Source organism: Pteropus vampyrus, unplaced genomic scaffold (genome assembly GCF_000151845.1).
Source record: "Pteropus vampyrus isolate Shadow unplaced genomic scaffold, Pvam_2.0 Scaffold62, whole genome shotgun sequence".
Taxonomy (NCBI): Eukaryota; Metazoa; Chordata; class Mammalia; order Chiroptera; family Pteropodidae; genus Pteropus; species Pteropus vampyrus.
The window spans coordinates 1,533,457-1,549,537 of record NW_011888843.1 but is presented as its reverse complement, the minus strand read 5'-3'; the positions used below and the strand labels follow the sequence as shown (position 1 = coordinate 1,549,537).

The following is a 16,081-nucleotide window of genomic DNA, read 5'->3' as shown; positions in this document are numbered from 1 at the left end:
TCTTTTCATATGTTTGTTGGCCATTTGTGTGTCTTCTTGGGAGAAGTGTCTGTTCAGGCCCTCTGCCTATTTTTTAATTGGATATTTTTGTTGTCGTTGTTGACCTGTATAAGTTCTTTGTATATTTTGGATATTAGGCCCTTATCGGAGGCATTGCTTACAAATATATTTTCCCATTCAGATGGTTGTCTCTTTACCTTGCTGATGGTTTATTTTGCTGAGCAGAAGCTTTTTAGTTTGATGTAGTCGCATTCATTTATTTTTACTTTTATTTCCTTTGCCTTTGAGGTCAAATTCGTAAAATCTTCTTTAAGTTCAAGTTCCTTGAGTTTAGTTCCTATGTTTTCTTCTCTGCATTTTATTGTTTCAGGTCTTATATTCAAGTCCTTCATCCATTTTGAGTTAATTTTAGTGTGTGGCGATAGACAACAGTCTCGTTTCATTCTTTTGCAGGTGGCTTTCCAGTTTTCCCAGCACCATTTATTGAAGAGGCTTTCCTTTCTCCACTGTATGTTTTTGGCTCTTTTGTCAAAAATTATTTGCCTGTATAACCATGGGTTTACTTCTGGACTCTCAATTCTGATCCATTGGTCTATGTGTCTGTTTTTCTGCCAATACCATGCCGTTTTGATTATTGCCACTTTGTAGTATAATTTGAGGTCAGCCCTGTTTTTTAAATGGGTTTTAAACCCTTAAGTCCTGCTCAATGGTCATTGAAACCAACAACTATTTCGACTCTCTCAAAGGCTTGTACGAAGGTTTCAAGGACTAGAAACACATTCAGATGAAGTCAGGTCAATTCAGGGAGGGGTCTCAAGAAACCAGGGAAAAATCAAGCCCAGAACGTTGGAAGGGTAGGAGTGGTGTAGCTCCAGACACTGCCCCTCTATTCTTGTTCCTCGATTTTCCTCCTTTGAGACTCACGGCTTCTCCCCATCTCTCCCCTTGTAGCTTTGCTCTGCACATCGCATGTAATGGCTGCTGTCTCCCCAAACCTTCAGCTCCCAAAGCCTTTCATTTTCAATGTCCACTACCCACCGGCCATATATATTTGTGTGTATGTGTATACAGTACATCAACGTATACATAAAGTGTGGCCCTAGACTGCTGAGGTCTGATAAGAAGTACAAATACAGCGAGAATAAGATCATCGAAGGGCCTTTTTCTCTTCCAATTTCTGTTCTATCAGTAATGACTCAAGAAAAGATATTTTTCTAATTGAAGCCATGATGAAAAGTAGCTGCAATTTAAGGTTCTGCTCTGAAGAGGCTGGGGAGGGGGCGGAAGTGGGAGTATTAAAATAAGCATTCTTTGTGCATCTTCTTCCTTCCTTTTTAAAATACACACTTTTTATTAAGCAGAGCTGGCGTGGTTCCAAAGGTAAAGGAAGGATAGAGCAGTCATTCCTGATGACATCGTATTCAGCCATAAAAAGAAGGAAATCCTGCCACTTGCAAAAACTTGGATGGTCCTTGAGGGCGATATGCTAATTAATGAATAGGCACCCACTGGGGTGAAATCAGACAGAGAAGGACAAATACTTCATGATTTCACTTATATGCAGAATCTGAAAAAGCCAAATTCATAGATAAAGTAGATTGGTGCTTGCCAGGGGCTAGGGGTGGAGGAAATGGGGAGATTATTGGTCAAAGGGGACAAATTTCCAGTTATAAGAGGAACAAATTCGGGAGATCTGATGTACAGTCTGGTGATTATAGTTAACAACACTATATTAAATACTTGAAAGTTGTTAAGAGAGTAGATCTTAAATATTGACCACATGCACAAAAAGTAATTATGTGAGGTGGTGAAGGTATTAACTACTTTTATTGTGGAAATAATTTTGCAACATACACATGTTATCAAATCATTAGGTTGTACACCTTAAACTTACACAATGTTACATATCAGTTATATCTCAATAAATCCGGGGGTGGGGGGTAGAATAATTTCTGATGATAAAAGGAACAAATCTTATCCCCACAAGTGTTCAAATGCCAGGACTGGGATGTGGCATGACAGCAGAGCCAGGGGCCCTGACTTCTGACTGGGATCCTTGCCCAATGCGGAGCTGTCATTTGTCACTGAGCCCTGGCCTCTGACAATGACAGTAGCCTCTGCTCTTGACCTTAAATTCCTGTTGTAACTAAATCCACTGTGGCAGCCCATGAGGAAGGAGCAGCAGCAACATCCACCGACAATTCTATCATGAGTTTTACTCAAGGAGAGAGCCTCACTTCCTGTCAGTAAACGTAGGCAAAAAGCTATGTGCAAAGTGATTTACATATGTTATCTCATTTAATTATCACAGCAAATTCTCGAAGTGACTACTGTTATCTTTACAGAAGCAGAAATGGGGCCAGAGAGGTTAAGACACTTCCAGCAGCTCACAAGGCTAGTATGTGGGGTTTGCACTCAAGCTCCTAAGTTCGCGTTCCTGGCCTGCTACTACAATGCCTTTGTGGAGAGCCAGTGTGTTTAGATCCAGTGTGTTTGCTTCCTCGTTCCTTCTGTTCTCACCTATAGCAAAATAATGTCAAACTGGAGTTGAACTGACGTAGGCAGAGGAAGTCAATGATGGGAATATTTTTAAAATATTCCAAACCTTTTTCATTATAATCAGACCTAGTTTCCCAGATTCAATAGTGGGCCCTAAAACTTTGCATTAGACACTTTATATCCTAAGCATACAGTCTGTGCCCCCATGAGAGCATTCATTCTGTCAGTGAGATGATACTGGTCATCCTTTCGCAGCACCTACAGCAGGTGTAGATTCACGTGCAGCGTCAGAAGGATGAGCAGTGCCCCTCATGGTAGCTGATGGGCATTTGCATCCCACTGGGTGTTTGCTTCAGGATGTGCATTAATGACTGTACATTCATTACAGCATTTATTGTAAATAATGAAACAGCCATCATGACGTGGTTGAGAGAGATCATTAAAGTCAAGCACAGATACGAATCCAGCAGTTTCTTAATGCTTCATGTCCAGGCATCCATGGATGGAGCAGGTGATGAACAGACGTCCAGGGGATGGAGGACATTTCCCAGGAGGGACAGATGGTGGCCGCTGCTCTCCAAGAGCTCTACAGCCAGTCATGCATCCTGTCCACCGCGTGCATCTGGTTCCTGCTAAGACAGAAAGCCACCTGTAGCACAGCATCTGGGCTAGTTATTTGAGGAGCAAAGAACCCGCCTACCTTCCTTAACCTTGTTTGTACCAAGAGTGTCCGTGAAAGCTTATTCAACATCAGTGCGACTCTTAGGAAGCCACACAATGACAAGTTTTTAAATCAGTCTTACTGAGTCAGTATCATTTACATGTAGTAAAATTCATCGCTTCTAGGTCTCCGGTTCTATGGATTCTAACGAACGCATGTAGTCAGGTGACCTCCACCACAGTCAAGACAGAACCCTTGGGTCATTGCGGTAGGCCCCTCCCGCTCCTTTATAGTCAGGTGTCCACCCTGACTCCCAGCCCCTGGCGACCACTGATCCCGTTCTGTCCCTAGAGCTTTGCCTTTTCCACAATAAACAGAATCATGCGGTGTGCGCTATCGAGTCCTGCCATTTTCACTTAGCGAGACGCTTGTCGCTTGTTGCTTGTCGCCAGGTGGATCAGCGGTCCGTTCCTTTTTTCGCTGCGTGGGAAGTAGTCTTTGCCTGGAGGTGCCGTACTTTGTTCCCCTGTCACCAGCTGAGCAGCATTTGGGACATTTCCCGTCTGGGGTAATTATAAGTAAAACCACTGTAAACCTTCACATGCAGATTGTTGTATGGACATAGGTTTTCGTTTCTCTTGGGTAAACGCCTGGGAGCAGGGCTGCTGGACGGTAAGGTAAGTGTATGTTTACCCCGCAGCAATGTATGACGGGACCAACTGCACCCCTTCTCATCACCCTTGGTGTTGTCCACAAACTGTCTAACCCCAGTTAAAAATAGTGGCTAAGGATGGGTGGAGTTTGTTTTGCTTGTTTTGTTTTCTAAAAGCAAGGCTTCTGTAGGCTTTAGATCGAGCCAAAGAAGTTGCTAATGAGATGAAAGTATTCTTCTGGGCAATTGCTCTCTTAAATCATGGCTTTCCCCTCTTATTATTTAATCAAAACTTTTACAACCAACATCCTTGATGCCCAAGCTGTAAGTAGGATAGCAATTGGTCTGATGCTCAAGGGGTATTTTTAAACATTGAAATCAGGTTGTATTTTCATTAAAAGGAAACTTTCAACTTCCTTAGTGCTGTTTTAAAGATTCCTGTGTTCTGGGGAAAACCAAAACCATAATTAGAACAATGGCAGTCTTGGACTGTTCTCATTTCTCTTGCAGGAAATAGCTTTTTTTTTTTTTTAAGTTAGCTGACTATGAAACACATGGATTATCTACTTGCAGAATTATGCACAACCACTTTAGAATACTGAGTTGCTCCAAATTTGCCTCTAATTCCCCTTACTGCCCAAGCCAACTGACTTTTCCCCAGTCAACCTAGGCATGCTACAAACTAATTTTAACATAAATAGAACATAAATAGAGAACTCTGTAATCAAAATAATTATACCAACCAGTATCAAGACAAATACGGCTAGAAATATTCATCATCTTTGGAGCATGGATTCTGCAAAGGTTCATTAGCTTAGGAAATTGAGACTAAAACGAAGACGATGTGTCAGCCACAGGGTGACAGGGAGAGACGTGGAGGAAAACCACCCGGGCAGGGTCCTTGCTCCCTTCCTGGCTCTTTTTCCAGCAGCAGTTCACAAGCCAGGTGAACATTATTTGTAAAATCAGCACTTGACAAATAAAACATAGAAGATTTTAGCTCATTGTCCCAGAACTGTTGAACGCTTGAATTACTAAGTAGACAAGAGGTACTGGATTAGTCTTGCTGGAATGGCTTCTAGATGTGTCTCTCCAAGTCTTCGGGCCAATGATTAGTCAGGTCGTGACTCTGAACTACAAACAATAAATGCTTGTTTAGTATTTGTATATCCCACATATTGCATAGGATATGCAGATACTAGCAATAATTCTTTGTTTATCTGACATGCAAATTTCAATGATCATCTCATATTTTTATTTGCTAAATCTAGCAACTCTGGCCCTCATGATGCTTTCTGGCCACACACTGGAGATGACAGTATTCTGCAGTTCCACTCCTCCTTTTCAGATCATTGCAAAAAGATTTCATCTAGTAGTGTATTTAAGGGGGCGGAGTGAGGAGGAGGGGCTCTGAGGGAGAGCGCCATCTGAGCACAATCATGTAGGGACACAAGCATTTCCTCTTAAGCATCACCGAAGTGCTGGCGCGGCTGGCAAAACCCAGGCTGGCCAGGCCAGTTTCCATGGTGCCCACATGTCTAGTTTAGAGCTTTCCAAAATGTGTTGTTCTGGAGCCATTTTGTGAGAAGATGACCTTGGGAAATGCTACAAACAGCACCCCCTTGGAGAGTCCAGGGGCACAGATGGCTGTTGACTTTCTGGAACTGAGATGTGGTCAGCCTCTTTCAAGACAGCAGTTGGAGCCCCTGCCTGTGGGATGGATGATCAGAAATGCAGTCCTTTCCCGGGTTCTCTTCAGAGACTCTTTCAGGGAACCCTCAAGCCCTGTTTCCTATTCCTTTTTATAAGGAGGGGCCTCAGAATGCAGTTGAGCCAACAGTACTCAGTTGCTAGCACAGAGCTTGTGTGGTCTATAAATCCTTAGAGATATCGGCTCTCTGAGTTGGACTGCACTCCATCTACACGGCCCCGCCTGCCACTTTGTCACTTGCTTGCCCAGGCTGCTGGGCTCTCCCATATCGATTTGCCCCATGCATAGACACTAGCTTACTCCTTAATTCCCCTTTTCCAGGACAGAAGAGACAGTGTCACACCCTGCTCACACCTGCCCCCCATCAGCTGTGTGCAGGTGGATGTTTAGTAGCTGGCTGCACGGGGCTGATCTTGGGTGTTTGCACGTCCCATGGTGTAAATAGTTCCATCACAGCCGATTTCAAGCTGCCAACCGTGATGCCATGGATGGGAGCTGGAAAGAGATGCACAGTAACACACCCTGTGTTGTATTCCTACCAACCAACATATTCGACCTCGAGAATATAGATAATAGAAAATGTAGTAATATAATTACAAAGTGATGAGCCTGAGTATTTATTAACTTTGTTTCTAGTATGTATTTAATTGCACATTCGCATAATTTAATTTTTTAATGATGGCATGTTTATCAACCAGCTTACAAAATTAGGAATTTTCATAATCTGTCGTTAAGTCCACACGGCTAGCTCCTTTCTCCTCAGCTTTCTGCCTGTAACTCCCACTCCCTGCCCACTCCTCCCATCAAAAGAATCCACTTGAAACCATTTTTGCGCTACCCAGAATCCTGGCCCAACTGCTTCCCCAGAAACACCTTGAAGATTAATGAAGACAGATTTTTACGGTATCGAAAAGTCCCTTTGTCTTGAGTCACCCTATTTCAGAACAAGATATTTGCTTAATTTGCATAAACAAAGGGAAATCGGTGTATTTCCTTCAAAGCAAGAGAATTGTCTGCCCCTAAAGGTGATTTCTAGCCTCCAGCACAGTGGAGAACCACTGAAGCTTTGGAATTTGGGGGTCACTTTTCCCCTCTGGATTTCAAGGACTTCAGGACCAAATCTTAGATGAGGCTGCAAGTCTCTCTCACTCAGGCTTTCTCCTCAATCACTGTTGAAGAAAGGCTTTTCCCTGGCCTATGGGAGGTGCTAGGGGTTGAATTGTCTCCCCCTCCAGCAATCGAATATGTTTTAAGTCCTAACCCCTGGTCCCTATAAATGTGACCTTATTTTGAGGACTGTTCTTGCCTCTTGTTTTCCTACTATGGACTATACTGATCCTGAACAAACAGATCCCTCTACACAGTGAATCCCCAGGTGGTACTGTCCTGATCCTAACTGAGCCTCGATTTGTAACCCATGCAAATGGGAATTCACCTTTACTCCAAAGGTTTGTCAATATCCATGGCAACCCTCCTCCCCGCATGCCTCCCAAATTAATGACTTTCAATTCCCGGGGCTGAGAGTTCCCAGGAATTGAAGTAGTTTACCTCGGAAATTCTTGATTCAGTTGGCTTTTGTCTAATAGCAGATGTAATATAAATACTCGATCATTGACAGTATTATCAGTTTGCATAAATGTTTATACCATGTTAAAAGATGAGAAATGATATAATTACTGCAAACTAATTTTACTAATTGCTCGAGCATGATGCAGTCGGTGGGAGGAGTGATGAGATCCATTCAGCCCACGTGGGGTGCTGCTTGCCTGGTGGATGGACAGGACAGGGCTCCCCCTTCATACTCTCAGGCTGCAAAAACAGGACATCAACAGGTAAGAATTCCACTTATTTGGGAGAACTCTACATCCTGTATCCTATATGTTAATCATGCGTTGTTTTGCCTTCACCGGGTAATATTTTATATGTCTAAGGGATATGAAAAATATCTACCTTCTACTTTTCTCATCAAAATGTTGGGCAGTCATCTGGTTCAAGGCAAGTGTATCAGTTCCCTGTTGCTGCTGTAACAAGTGACCACAAACTTAGTAGCTTAAAACAACACGAATGTATTCTCTTACAGTTCTGGAGGTCAGAGACCTGAAACAGGTCTCCCTGGACTAAAATCAAGGTGTTGGCAGTTCCTCCTGGAGGCTCCGGAAGAGTCTGTCTCTGCCTTTTTCAGTTTCTAGAGGCTGCTGCCCAAATTCCTGGGCTCATCGCCTTTCCTCCATCTTCGAAGCCAGCAAGCACACTGCTCCTTCCTCTGCTTCCATGGCCACATCTGCTCTGACTGTCCCACTCCTCTTCGTTCACTTCTAAGGATCTTTGCGATGACATCAAGCCCACCTGGATAATTCAGGATGATCTTCCCATCTGAAGATCCTTACTCACATCTGCAAAGCCCGTTTGCCATGTGAGGTCACATATTGACACACACCAGCAGTTAGAACACGGACGTGGAAACTTTGGCCCAGAATTTGCCTTTACTGCAGAAGCCAGCCAGCACCCACGCCTGCTTGCTTCTCTCTCCAGCATCCAGTACATGCCACCTTTTTGCCCTGACTTCTGCCTCTCAGTACACTGAGAGACACACTCAATGACTAGAGTCATCTGTCTTCCCTTTTGGAATGCTGGAAAATATGAAATTCCAAAAATGTCAAGTTGAAAGGTTATTTCATAATTGATGTTCCAGCCATCTCAGTATATTTTCTCAACTGTAATGGTCAAGGACTCCACAATTGCATCTGCCAAAATCTATTCATTACCACACCGGTCATATTTCTGAATATTAATTTAAATTCATAAAGCATGCTGGCACCTTCCTGCATAAGATGATGTGCAATAACTCTCAGTTAGCCAGGCTAGCACGTGCCATAATGTCAAACCCATGCCAGGAATATTCTCCTATGAGCTTGCAGGGAAACTGTAGGTGTCTGAGCAAAACTTTTTAAAGAATTCCATCTTCAAGGAAAAAACTCCCAGAACTATCCTCACTGGGCCTCCTCTGAGAGCTGCCTTGGCAGTAATGATGCCTCTATTTGACTAACCAAAATACATTTCCAGGAAGGTTTAATTGAATAGTCACAAATTGTATCTCAGGAGAGGAAATTTCATCCCTTCCCCGAAAAGTCACTTGAAGAAGGTAATTTCTGTAGTCAGGGATGCTTTAGTAGGAGTTCTCCAGAATGGGTAAAAACAGGGGGAAAAAAGCCCTTACTGTGTGTGAGCATCTTCTATTAGGACTATGGCTTTTCCACTCTAGACTGAGACCTTAAATGGGCATGGCTCCATCGACTACCAGTTAATTTGAATGTCAATCTACGGAGACACTGAAATCAATTATGTTGGCTATACTGATTGAGTTGTGTCAAGTCAACTCTGACATATAATGGCTACTTGTTACCCTGGTTGCCACAAGCTCCTTATCATAACTGATACCCTCATTAATAAACAGACTCATATCCATGTCCGCCTAATGACCAGCCAGCAGAAGTCAGCTCCATCAGCACCCACACCTCCAGCTAATACATCTCTCTTAACAGCTCTCGTTAGTTTTCCTACATTTTTCTCGAAACTGACAATTTTTCATTCATCACTGTGACTGAGGAAAGGAAATACGATGCATAAAATATAGAATTGGCAAAAACGTCAGAAAAGCCACCCCTTAAGAAATGAACTTGATATTCCACGCTGTGTCAACAGATGTTAACAATGGGCTCAGCCTTCTGACAAGACCAGATACAGAGATGCTTTGTATGGCGTCAACGGGATTTCAGTTCTAAAGGATCAAGAAGGAGGTCAACTCAGCTAGGATGACCATCAAAACTCAGAAATGCTAGTGATGGTGGAGGTACAACCTTCTAAATCAGAACCGTCCTACAGGACTTTCTGAGATGATAAAAGTTTAAAATTCAATGGGTTTTTTTTTTTTTTGTACTTTCAAAGAGTTGTGTAACCATCACCATAATCAATTTTAGAATATTTTCATCACCCCCCAAAGAAACCCAACATCCATTAACAGTCCTCGCTTCCCTCCAGCCCACTCCCCAGTCCTAGACAACTGCTTATCTTTCTGTCTCTGCAGATTTGTCTGTTCTAGACATTTCATACAAGGCAACGAAAATAAAATCATACAATACGTAGCTTTTTTTACTGTCTTCTTTCACTTAGCATAATGTTTTCAAGGTTAATCGATGTCGTATTGTGTATCAGTACTTCCTTTTTTAGCAAATAATATTCCATTGTGTGGATATGCTATGATTTTGTTGTTTACTGTTGTTTATTTGGATGACATTTGTATACAATGAAATGTACGAATCTTAAGTGTGGCTATACCACGTTTTGTTATCCGTTTATCGGTTGACAAACATTTGGGTTGTTCTCACTTTTCGGCTGAGTATAATGTTGTTCTGGATGTTTACGTGCGAGTTTATGAGTGACATTGAGTGGAATTGCTGAGTTTAACCTTTTGAGAAACGAGCTCACTCAGTGAAAAAAATGCATCTTTTATTTCCAGTATCAAGTGCAGTAGTAGAAATGTAATACATTACCAACTTCTTCCTCAGAATCGGCACCCCATCAGTTTTATTGTGTTTTGGAACTGGGAGGGATCTTTGCTGTCAGCTGGCTGTGCCGACAAGAGGTCAGGTGATCATTCATCCAGCTCGTGGTCGTGATGTGACATTATCCAGTTCACATTTCTCCCTTTTGTTTACATGGTGTCATGAGAGCCTTTGTCAAAATTCACATCTGTGAGCATTCTGGGCTCCCCCTGATTTGCTAATCTAATGGTAATCCTATAAAAGGAGAAAATGTGATTAGTTTGGCATTGCTTGTTTAGTGCTCATGCCTGGAGCTGGAAAGCTGACTGCTTAAAGACAGATTCTAATCTTTAGCCAAGAATGAACACTTACTTGTCTATACATTCCAGATTTCATCTTTCCCCCTTTTCTTAAATCATGACACCAGATTTGTCATTGGGATTTGCCATTTCTATTTCATCACTGGCTCTTCAGACACCACTCCCACCATAACTCCCAGCCCCTGGAGGATTGTTTGTCTGAGCCTAGGCCCGTCTGCTCTCCTGTCTCAGGCACTCAGGATGTCCAACCTCTAGGACTCCTCCCGCTCTGGGCACTTCCGAGTAGAAAGATCATTTTCCATGATACAGAAACAAAAGCATTATTGAGTAGTCTTGAGTAGTCCTGTATTTACACTGTATTTATACTGTACTCTCCCTCGGGCCTGTGAGGTATCTTCCTGGTTCCTAGGCTCCGATGATCAACAAAGTCCTCTGGGTTGGCTACAGCACTTTTCACAAATCCTGGTGCTATAGTCTTTAGAGCTTCCTGAAATGGTTCATAAAGATCCAGACTTCTCTTGGATGGTTGGCCATGGGGAAATCACTCAAGGACCATGTGCTTATGGGAACTGTCACAGAATAATTTCTGCGTGGTGGGGATGCCCCGGTTTCTCTTTTCAGTGAGTCCCAGGGATTGGTTGGCTGCTCTTCGTATTAGCTGCCACCACCTGCTTTTACCCCACTTGGGTAGTGCAAGGAGGGACTCGGCTGCACATCGTCCTTCCTTCCCTTCGACTCTAAATAAGGTTAGAAATATTTTTGGAGTCATCCAAGGCAATTTAATTTTGGTTAGAGCAGGACAACAGTCAGAGGAGAGTATTAAAAAATAACAGAAAAACTGTGAGAAAACTTACACATCTGTAACAGTCACCCCTAGAACCTCTTGTGACATGATTAAATCTAGATCTCCTCTTTCTTGGTATCCTCGTGGGATCTACAAGTCAGCTTTTCCCAAACTCTATCCTCATTTGCAGGAACACTCAAGTTTTCCTATCTTCATCTCCTTCTTCTCATCTATACCTTCCTGCCTTAAATGAAAGATACAACAATTAGGCTATTTGGTCCACAAATCAGAAGTCCTCTCTGATAACGAAAAGTCCAATAACTTTTCTTTTCACTCTTTTCACTGAGTGCAGTTACCTTAACCTATATGTCCCTCTTCCCATCTTATGTGCCCATGACTCATCTGAGCCTTGCTGAACAGCTGTAATGATTTCTACGCCCCTCATCAGGGTCATGTGGAATTCTACTAATGCTCCATACAGCTGTGTGTGTGTGTGTGTGTGTGTGTGTGTGTGTGTGTGCGCGCTTACTTCTTGTTATTTGCAGTACTTACATTCTACAAAGTCACCACAAACACTGAATTGGTGCATCCTGAACCACTCCTCACTGCTCTTAGGGAAAATACAGGGTTAGTTTCCTTCAAGCCTTTGATCACATTTTATTCATCAGCTGGTCAAGACATGACTTTGCTTTATCTGTGCTTCTGTGTGGAGACACTTATGTAATATCTACTGTCAATTAATTCCACTGAGCTGACAACACAGCACTATTACTCCTGTCCGAGAGAAGCTTACCTAGCTCGTGTAGTTTCTCCATAAGGCACATCTCAGGCTTTCTTGCACTTAGGGACAGTAGACAGCGCATCAGCACTATACTCGGAGACATTTTAAACAACGAGATCAACAAAAAGCACAGATATGTGAAAAACGTGACACTAAATTGGTGAAAACGACACTTGCTTACAGTGTGAGAGCTGAAACAAGAAGGCAGAGCATTGCCTTAGTTGCCCTCAGCGGGGAACATGTCGTGTCAAGGGATTCAAATTTTTGACTGCTCTGCGTGTCTCAGCAAATGACCACAAAAGCACCACAAGTACCGATTTGAGGATTACAGATAAAATTTAGTGAGTTGGCAAATTCGCAAATACAAAATCGCTGAATAGTGAGGGTCAGCTTTATACATATGCACACACATCCATACCACACACACACACACACACACACACACACACACGCACACGCACACGTATATACACATGTAAAACTCCAAGGGCAGATCTCATCAATCTGTTGCTCCTACCATGTCACAGACCACGATATGAGGCAGGAGTTATGTCATCTGTGTTTACACCATATCTTGCACAGGGCCTGGCGCATTGTCTAGTAAGTTCGATCACACATAGACTGCATTTCATCTACCATCTACTCCAAGTACATAGTCCATAAAGAGTAGATGTAATTTTAGAAAAGCTAACAAGGCCATTTTCAAGTTGCTCGTCATATCTTCACCGTCACTGGATGTGTAATTTTTATTATTAGACGATTACATTGATGTAGTTCTTTATGGATCAAAAAACACATTCATGTAGTTTTCAAGCCTGTAGTGTCTATTGTAAGTAGATTGTTGATTCAATCATCATTCTTTTTTTCACTTTTAATGAAGCCTAGAGAAACACTGTGATGACCAGGGTAGTCCATAGGCCCAATTCTGTGTGCTTTGGCTCATTAGTAACTGGTCCTGGTTCTATAGCCATTTGGATTTTGGAGTTCTAAAGAGGGGAGACGGGTTCACCATGCGTTTGGTAGAGTTCAAGATCTTTTGGAGGAGAGAAAACAGGCGTGTCTCCACCTAGTGGTCAAGAGCTAAGTGTAGGGCCCTTGGAATGTGTTTGGACCACTAGGTACTGGGCTTTGCACTTAAACCTGGTCCTTTTCTTATGCGTCAAAGGTTGGGGAGAGGAAAAAGAACCAGACTGTTCAAGGAAAATCTGCCAGGATTACTGTGGAAAATATTATTTGAAGGTAGTCCAGTATGAGCTTCAGAATCATACACTTAAATCTAAATTCCAGCTCCCTCAGTGCAAAGCTATGTGGTTTGGGACACGATACTTAGTTATCCAAGTTTCAGCATCTTCAGCTGTAAAATGGGAATAATAGTACTTAGAGTATACCTTTATTTTAAGAACTAAATAAAATAATGCATATAAACTGATCGGCACAGTGTCTGGCACATAGAAGGCAGTAAATGACAGGTGTCATTATCACATCAGTTTGAAAGGCGGGGCAAAGTATTCCCCACAAGGACGGCACTTAAGTGTTGCATATGTTCATGTATTATCAGTAACGAGGCAACACGGATTATAAAAAGTATAAGGAATAAACGTGAGATATGTTTTATGCAATAGAATCTATTGACTTATCTATTGAATAATGTATTAAATAAGAAAAAAAAAATCCTAGATAAAGTGACTGAGAGGAGAGTTTCTACATATTTCAGGTTGACTCTCCATTTCAACGGAAATGGATAGTTAGTGTTCAACAGATCATATTTATTTTTCTACGCCTAATAAAAATAAAGGTCAGTAAGTTAGTGACGAATGTAAGCTAGAAGATGTTCCACATACTTAATTGGCCCTAAGGAAACGGCGTGTCTTTAAAATATATTTTTAATCCTATCAAAATAATGGTCAATATGCGGTATCATGGTCTTGTCTGGTGTTGCATGTGAAGTCTTGTGGAACAGAGGATGAGACTGTGGGAACTCTACTCCTTCACCTTTATAGCTAGTTGGTCTTGTCGTTTTCTGCCAGAGCCCCTTCCTATTTCTTGTGGGTTGAATGTGTCCCCAAAATGTCCTAACCCCCAGTACCTGTGAATGGGACCTTATCTGGAAATAGGATCTGTGCAGATCTGTAGTCAAGATGTCGGTTAAGGCGAGGTCACACTGGAGGAGGGTGGTGCCCTAATCCCATCGAACTGAGGTCCTTATAAGGAATTCAGAAGAGACACACAGAGTGCCACGCGAAGACGTGGGCACACACAGGGAAGACCACGTGGAGACACAGTGATGCGTCTCCCAGCTAAGGAACACCAGAGATGGCTGGCAGCACCAGAGCTGGGAGAAAGTCATATGTTCTCCCCTAGCACTGTCAAAGAGCGCATGGCCCTGCTGACGTCTTGACCTTGGACTTCCACCCTCCAGACTGGGAAATAATAAATTTCTGTTGTTTTCAGTCACCAGTTTGTGGTACGTTCTTAAGGCAGCCCTAGGAAACAATTACACTCTTCCCAGCAGAGAGAACTTCCGGTGTGGCCCCGTGGTGGGTATTCATTTGAGTAGTTTTAAACTCCCTGAAATTCTAACCTTATAAAATTATAGCCAGCTGCCTCTAAACAAGAGAGATGAGGGGATTGGAATCATGTGTGTTCAGGTCACATTGAGCAAAAGGTAGTGTTGGGAGAAGTGGAACGTTTAGGATCTTTGTGCAACGCCAGCCACATGGGTGGGGGAGAGAAGGGACTTTTTCTCCTTGGTGGCTGAGAGCCAGCTTCTGAAGCCTCGGGTGCCAGGTCATCTGCCTGCTTCTGTTTTCGTGAGGATGGCAGTCGTTTAATCTGCCCATGCCTGATCTTTTGCAGAAATTTCCAGGACCTTTGCCTTGTTTCTGCCTCCCTTGCCATTTCCCCAGCTGCCAGGAACTCCATGCCAGTATAACAGATCCACTCTGCTCCCCCTAGTCAGGCACAAATGGAACTCAAGCTATTAGGTTTGGAAATAGCCCCGCTCAATTAACATACGGCCTTTAAAATCCATGGCATGTTAACTTGGCTTACTTGGATTTAGGAAACGCCGGATCATCCTGTTGACACAGCGCCTACAATAAGAAGCAAACGCCAGGCCTCTTACGCAAAAGGAACGCCCTGGGCCGCATCACGCTTGTATTTGAAAGCAGTGCCGCTAGATGGCGCTCCACTGAAGGTTGGGCCCGGGGTCCTTGCGCTTCTCTTTCAGTACCGGCAGTCGAGAGAGCAATCCCGGAATGAATGAGGATCTCAGGAAGGCGGACCTCAACTGCTCTGACGCGGCTTATCCTTAATGCTGTCTCAGTCTTCAGATGAGGCAGAACCTCCGACTGCTTCCCTAACAGCCTCCTCCATGATCAAGTTCCTTCTACCTGCCTTGTCTCGAAAGACTCGGGATCCAAACATACCCAGACCACGGAGTCAGATGCACACAAGTGAAAAGAGGCGCTGGGGCTTACGAGGTTTAATGCAGGAAGCAGCCCTCAGTCAGGGAAGCCTGGGGCCCCGCATGGAAGTGGTTGGGGTGGGCAGAGAAGGCAGCGTCAGCGTCTCCTCGGTGGATGCCCTCTGGTACTGGCTGGACTGAGCAAATGACCACAGAAAATGACACCCCTGTGCCCATTAACACCCTTCTGGAACAGTCCGCTAGTGACTAGCTGAGCAGGATGGGATGATTTGACGTGACAGGATGAAGTGCATTTCAGGTTGGACAGAGGAAAGGGCATGAGCCAAGTTCTCCCGTCGGGATCGCTGTCAGTGTTTGACCTTGGAGTACAGAAGGACATCAGGCTAAAAACAAAAAGGACTAAAGACCAATGAAACTCTGAGAACTCTCCGGACACCGCTCTGTAGCCCTTGAAAGAAGCTTCACTTCGTATGGGCTATTGAAGAGTTTGCTTTTTCTAAGTGACAAAGGTTCTGTGGAACAGTAGCTTCATGACAAACTCTTGATCCTCAATTTCCTCAACTGTGAGTTGGAAAAAATAATTCTTTCTTGTGGTTCTGCAACGAGGCTTGGAAGGGAAATATGAAATCCCCTAGCAAAGGGCTCAGCACATCACGGGTCCTCAATAACTAACTCCTCCTCTTCCTGCTGCTCTTATGAGAACTT

The 16,081-nt window shown here is 43.3% G+C and overlaps 1 protein-coding gene across 1 annotated transcript in view; it reads left to right on the top strand.

Annotated features, from left to right (window-relative positions):
• Positions 1–15,214, top strand: part of TNFRSF11A (TNF receptor superfamily member 11a) — a 52,316-nt gene extending 37,102 nt beyond the window's left edge. The window contains exons 10-11 of the mRNA XM_023531168.1: positions 3,768–3,837; positions 15,011–15,214. Coding sequence (XP_023386936.1) covers positions 3,768–3,837; positions 15,011–15,214 — 274 coding nt within the window. The remainder of the gene's footprint in view (positions 1–3,767; positions 3,838–15,010) is intronic.
• Positions 15,215–16,081: the final 867 nt, after the last annotated feature.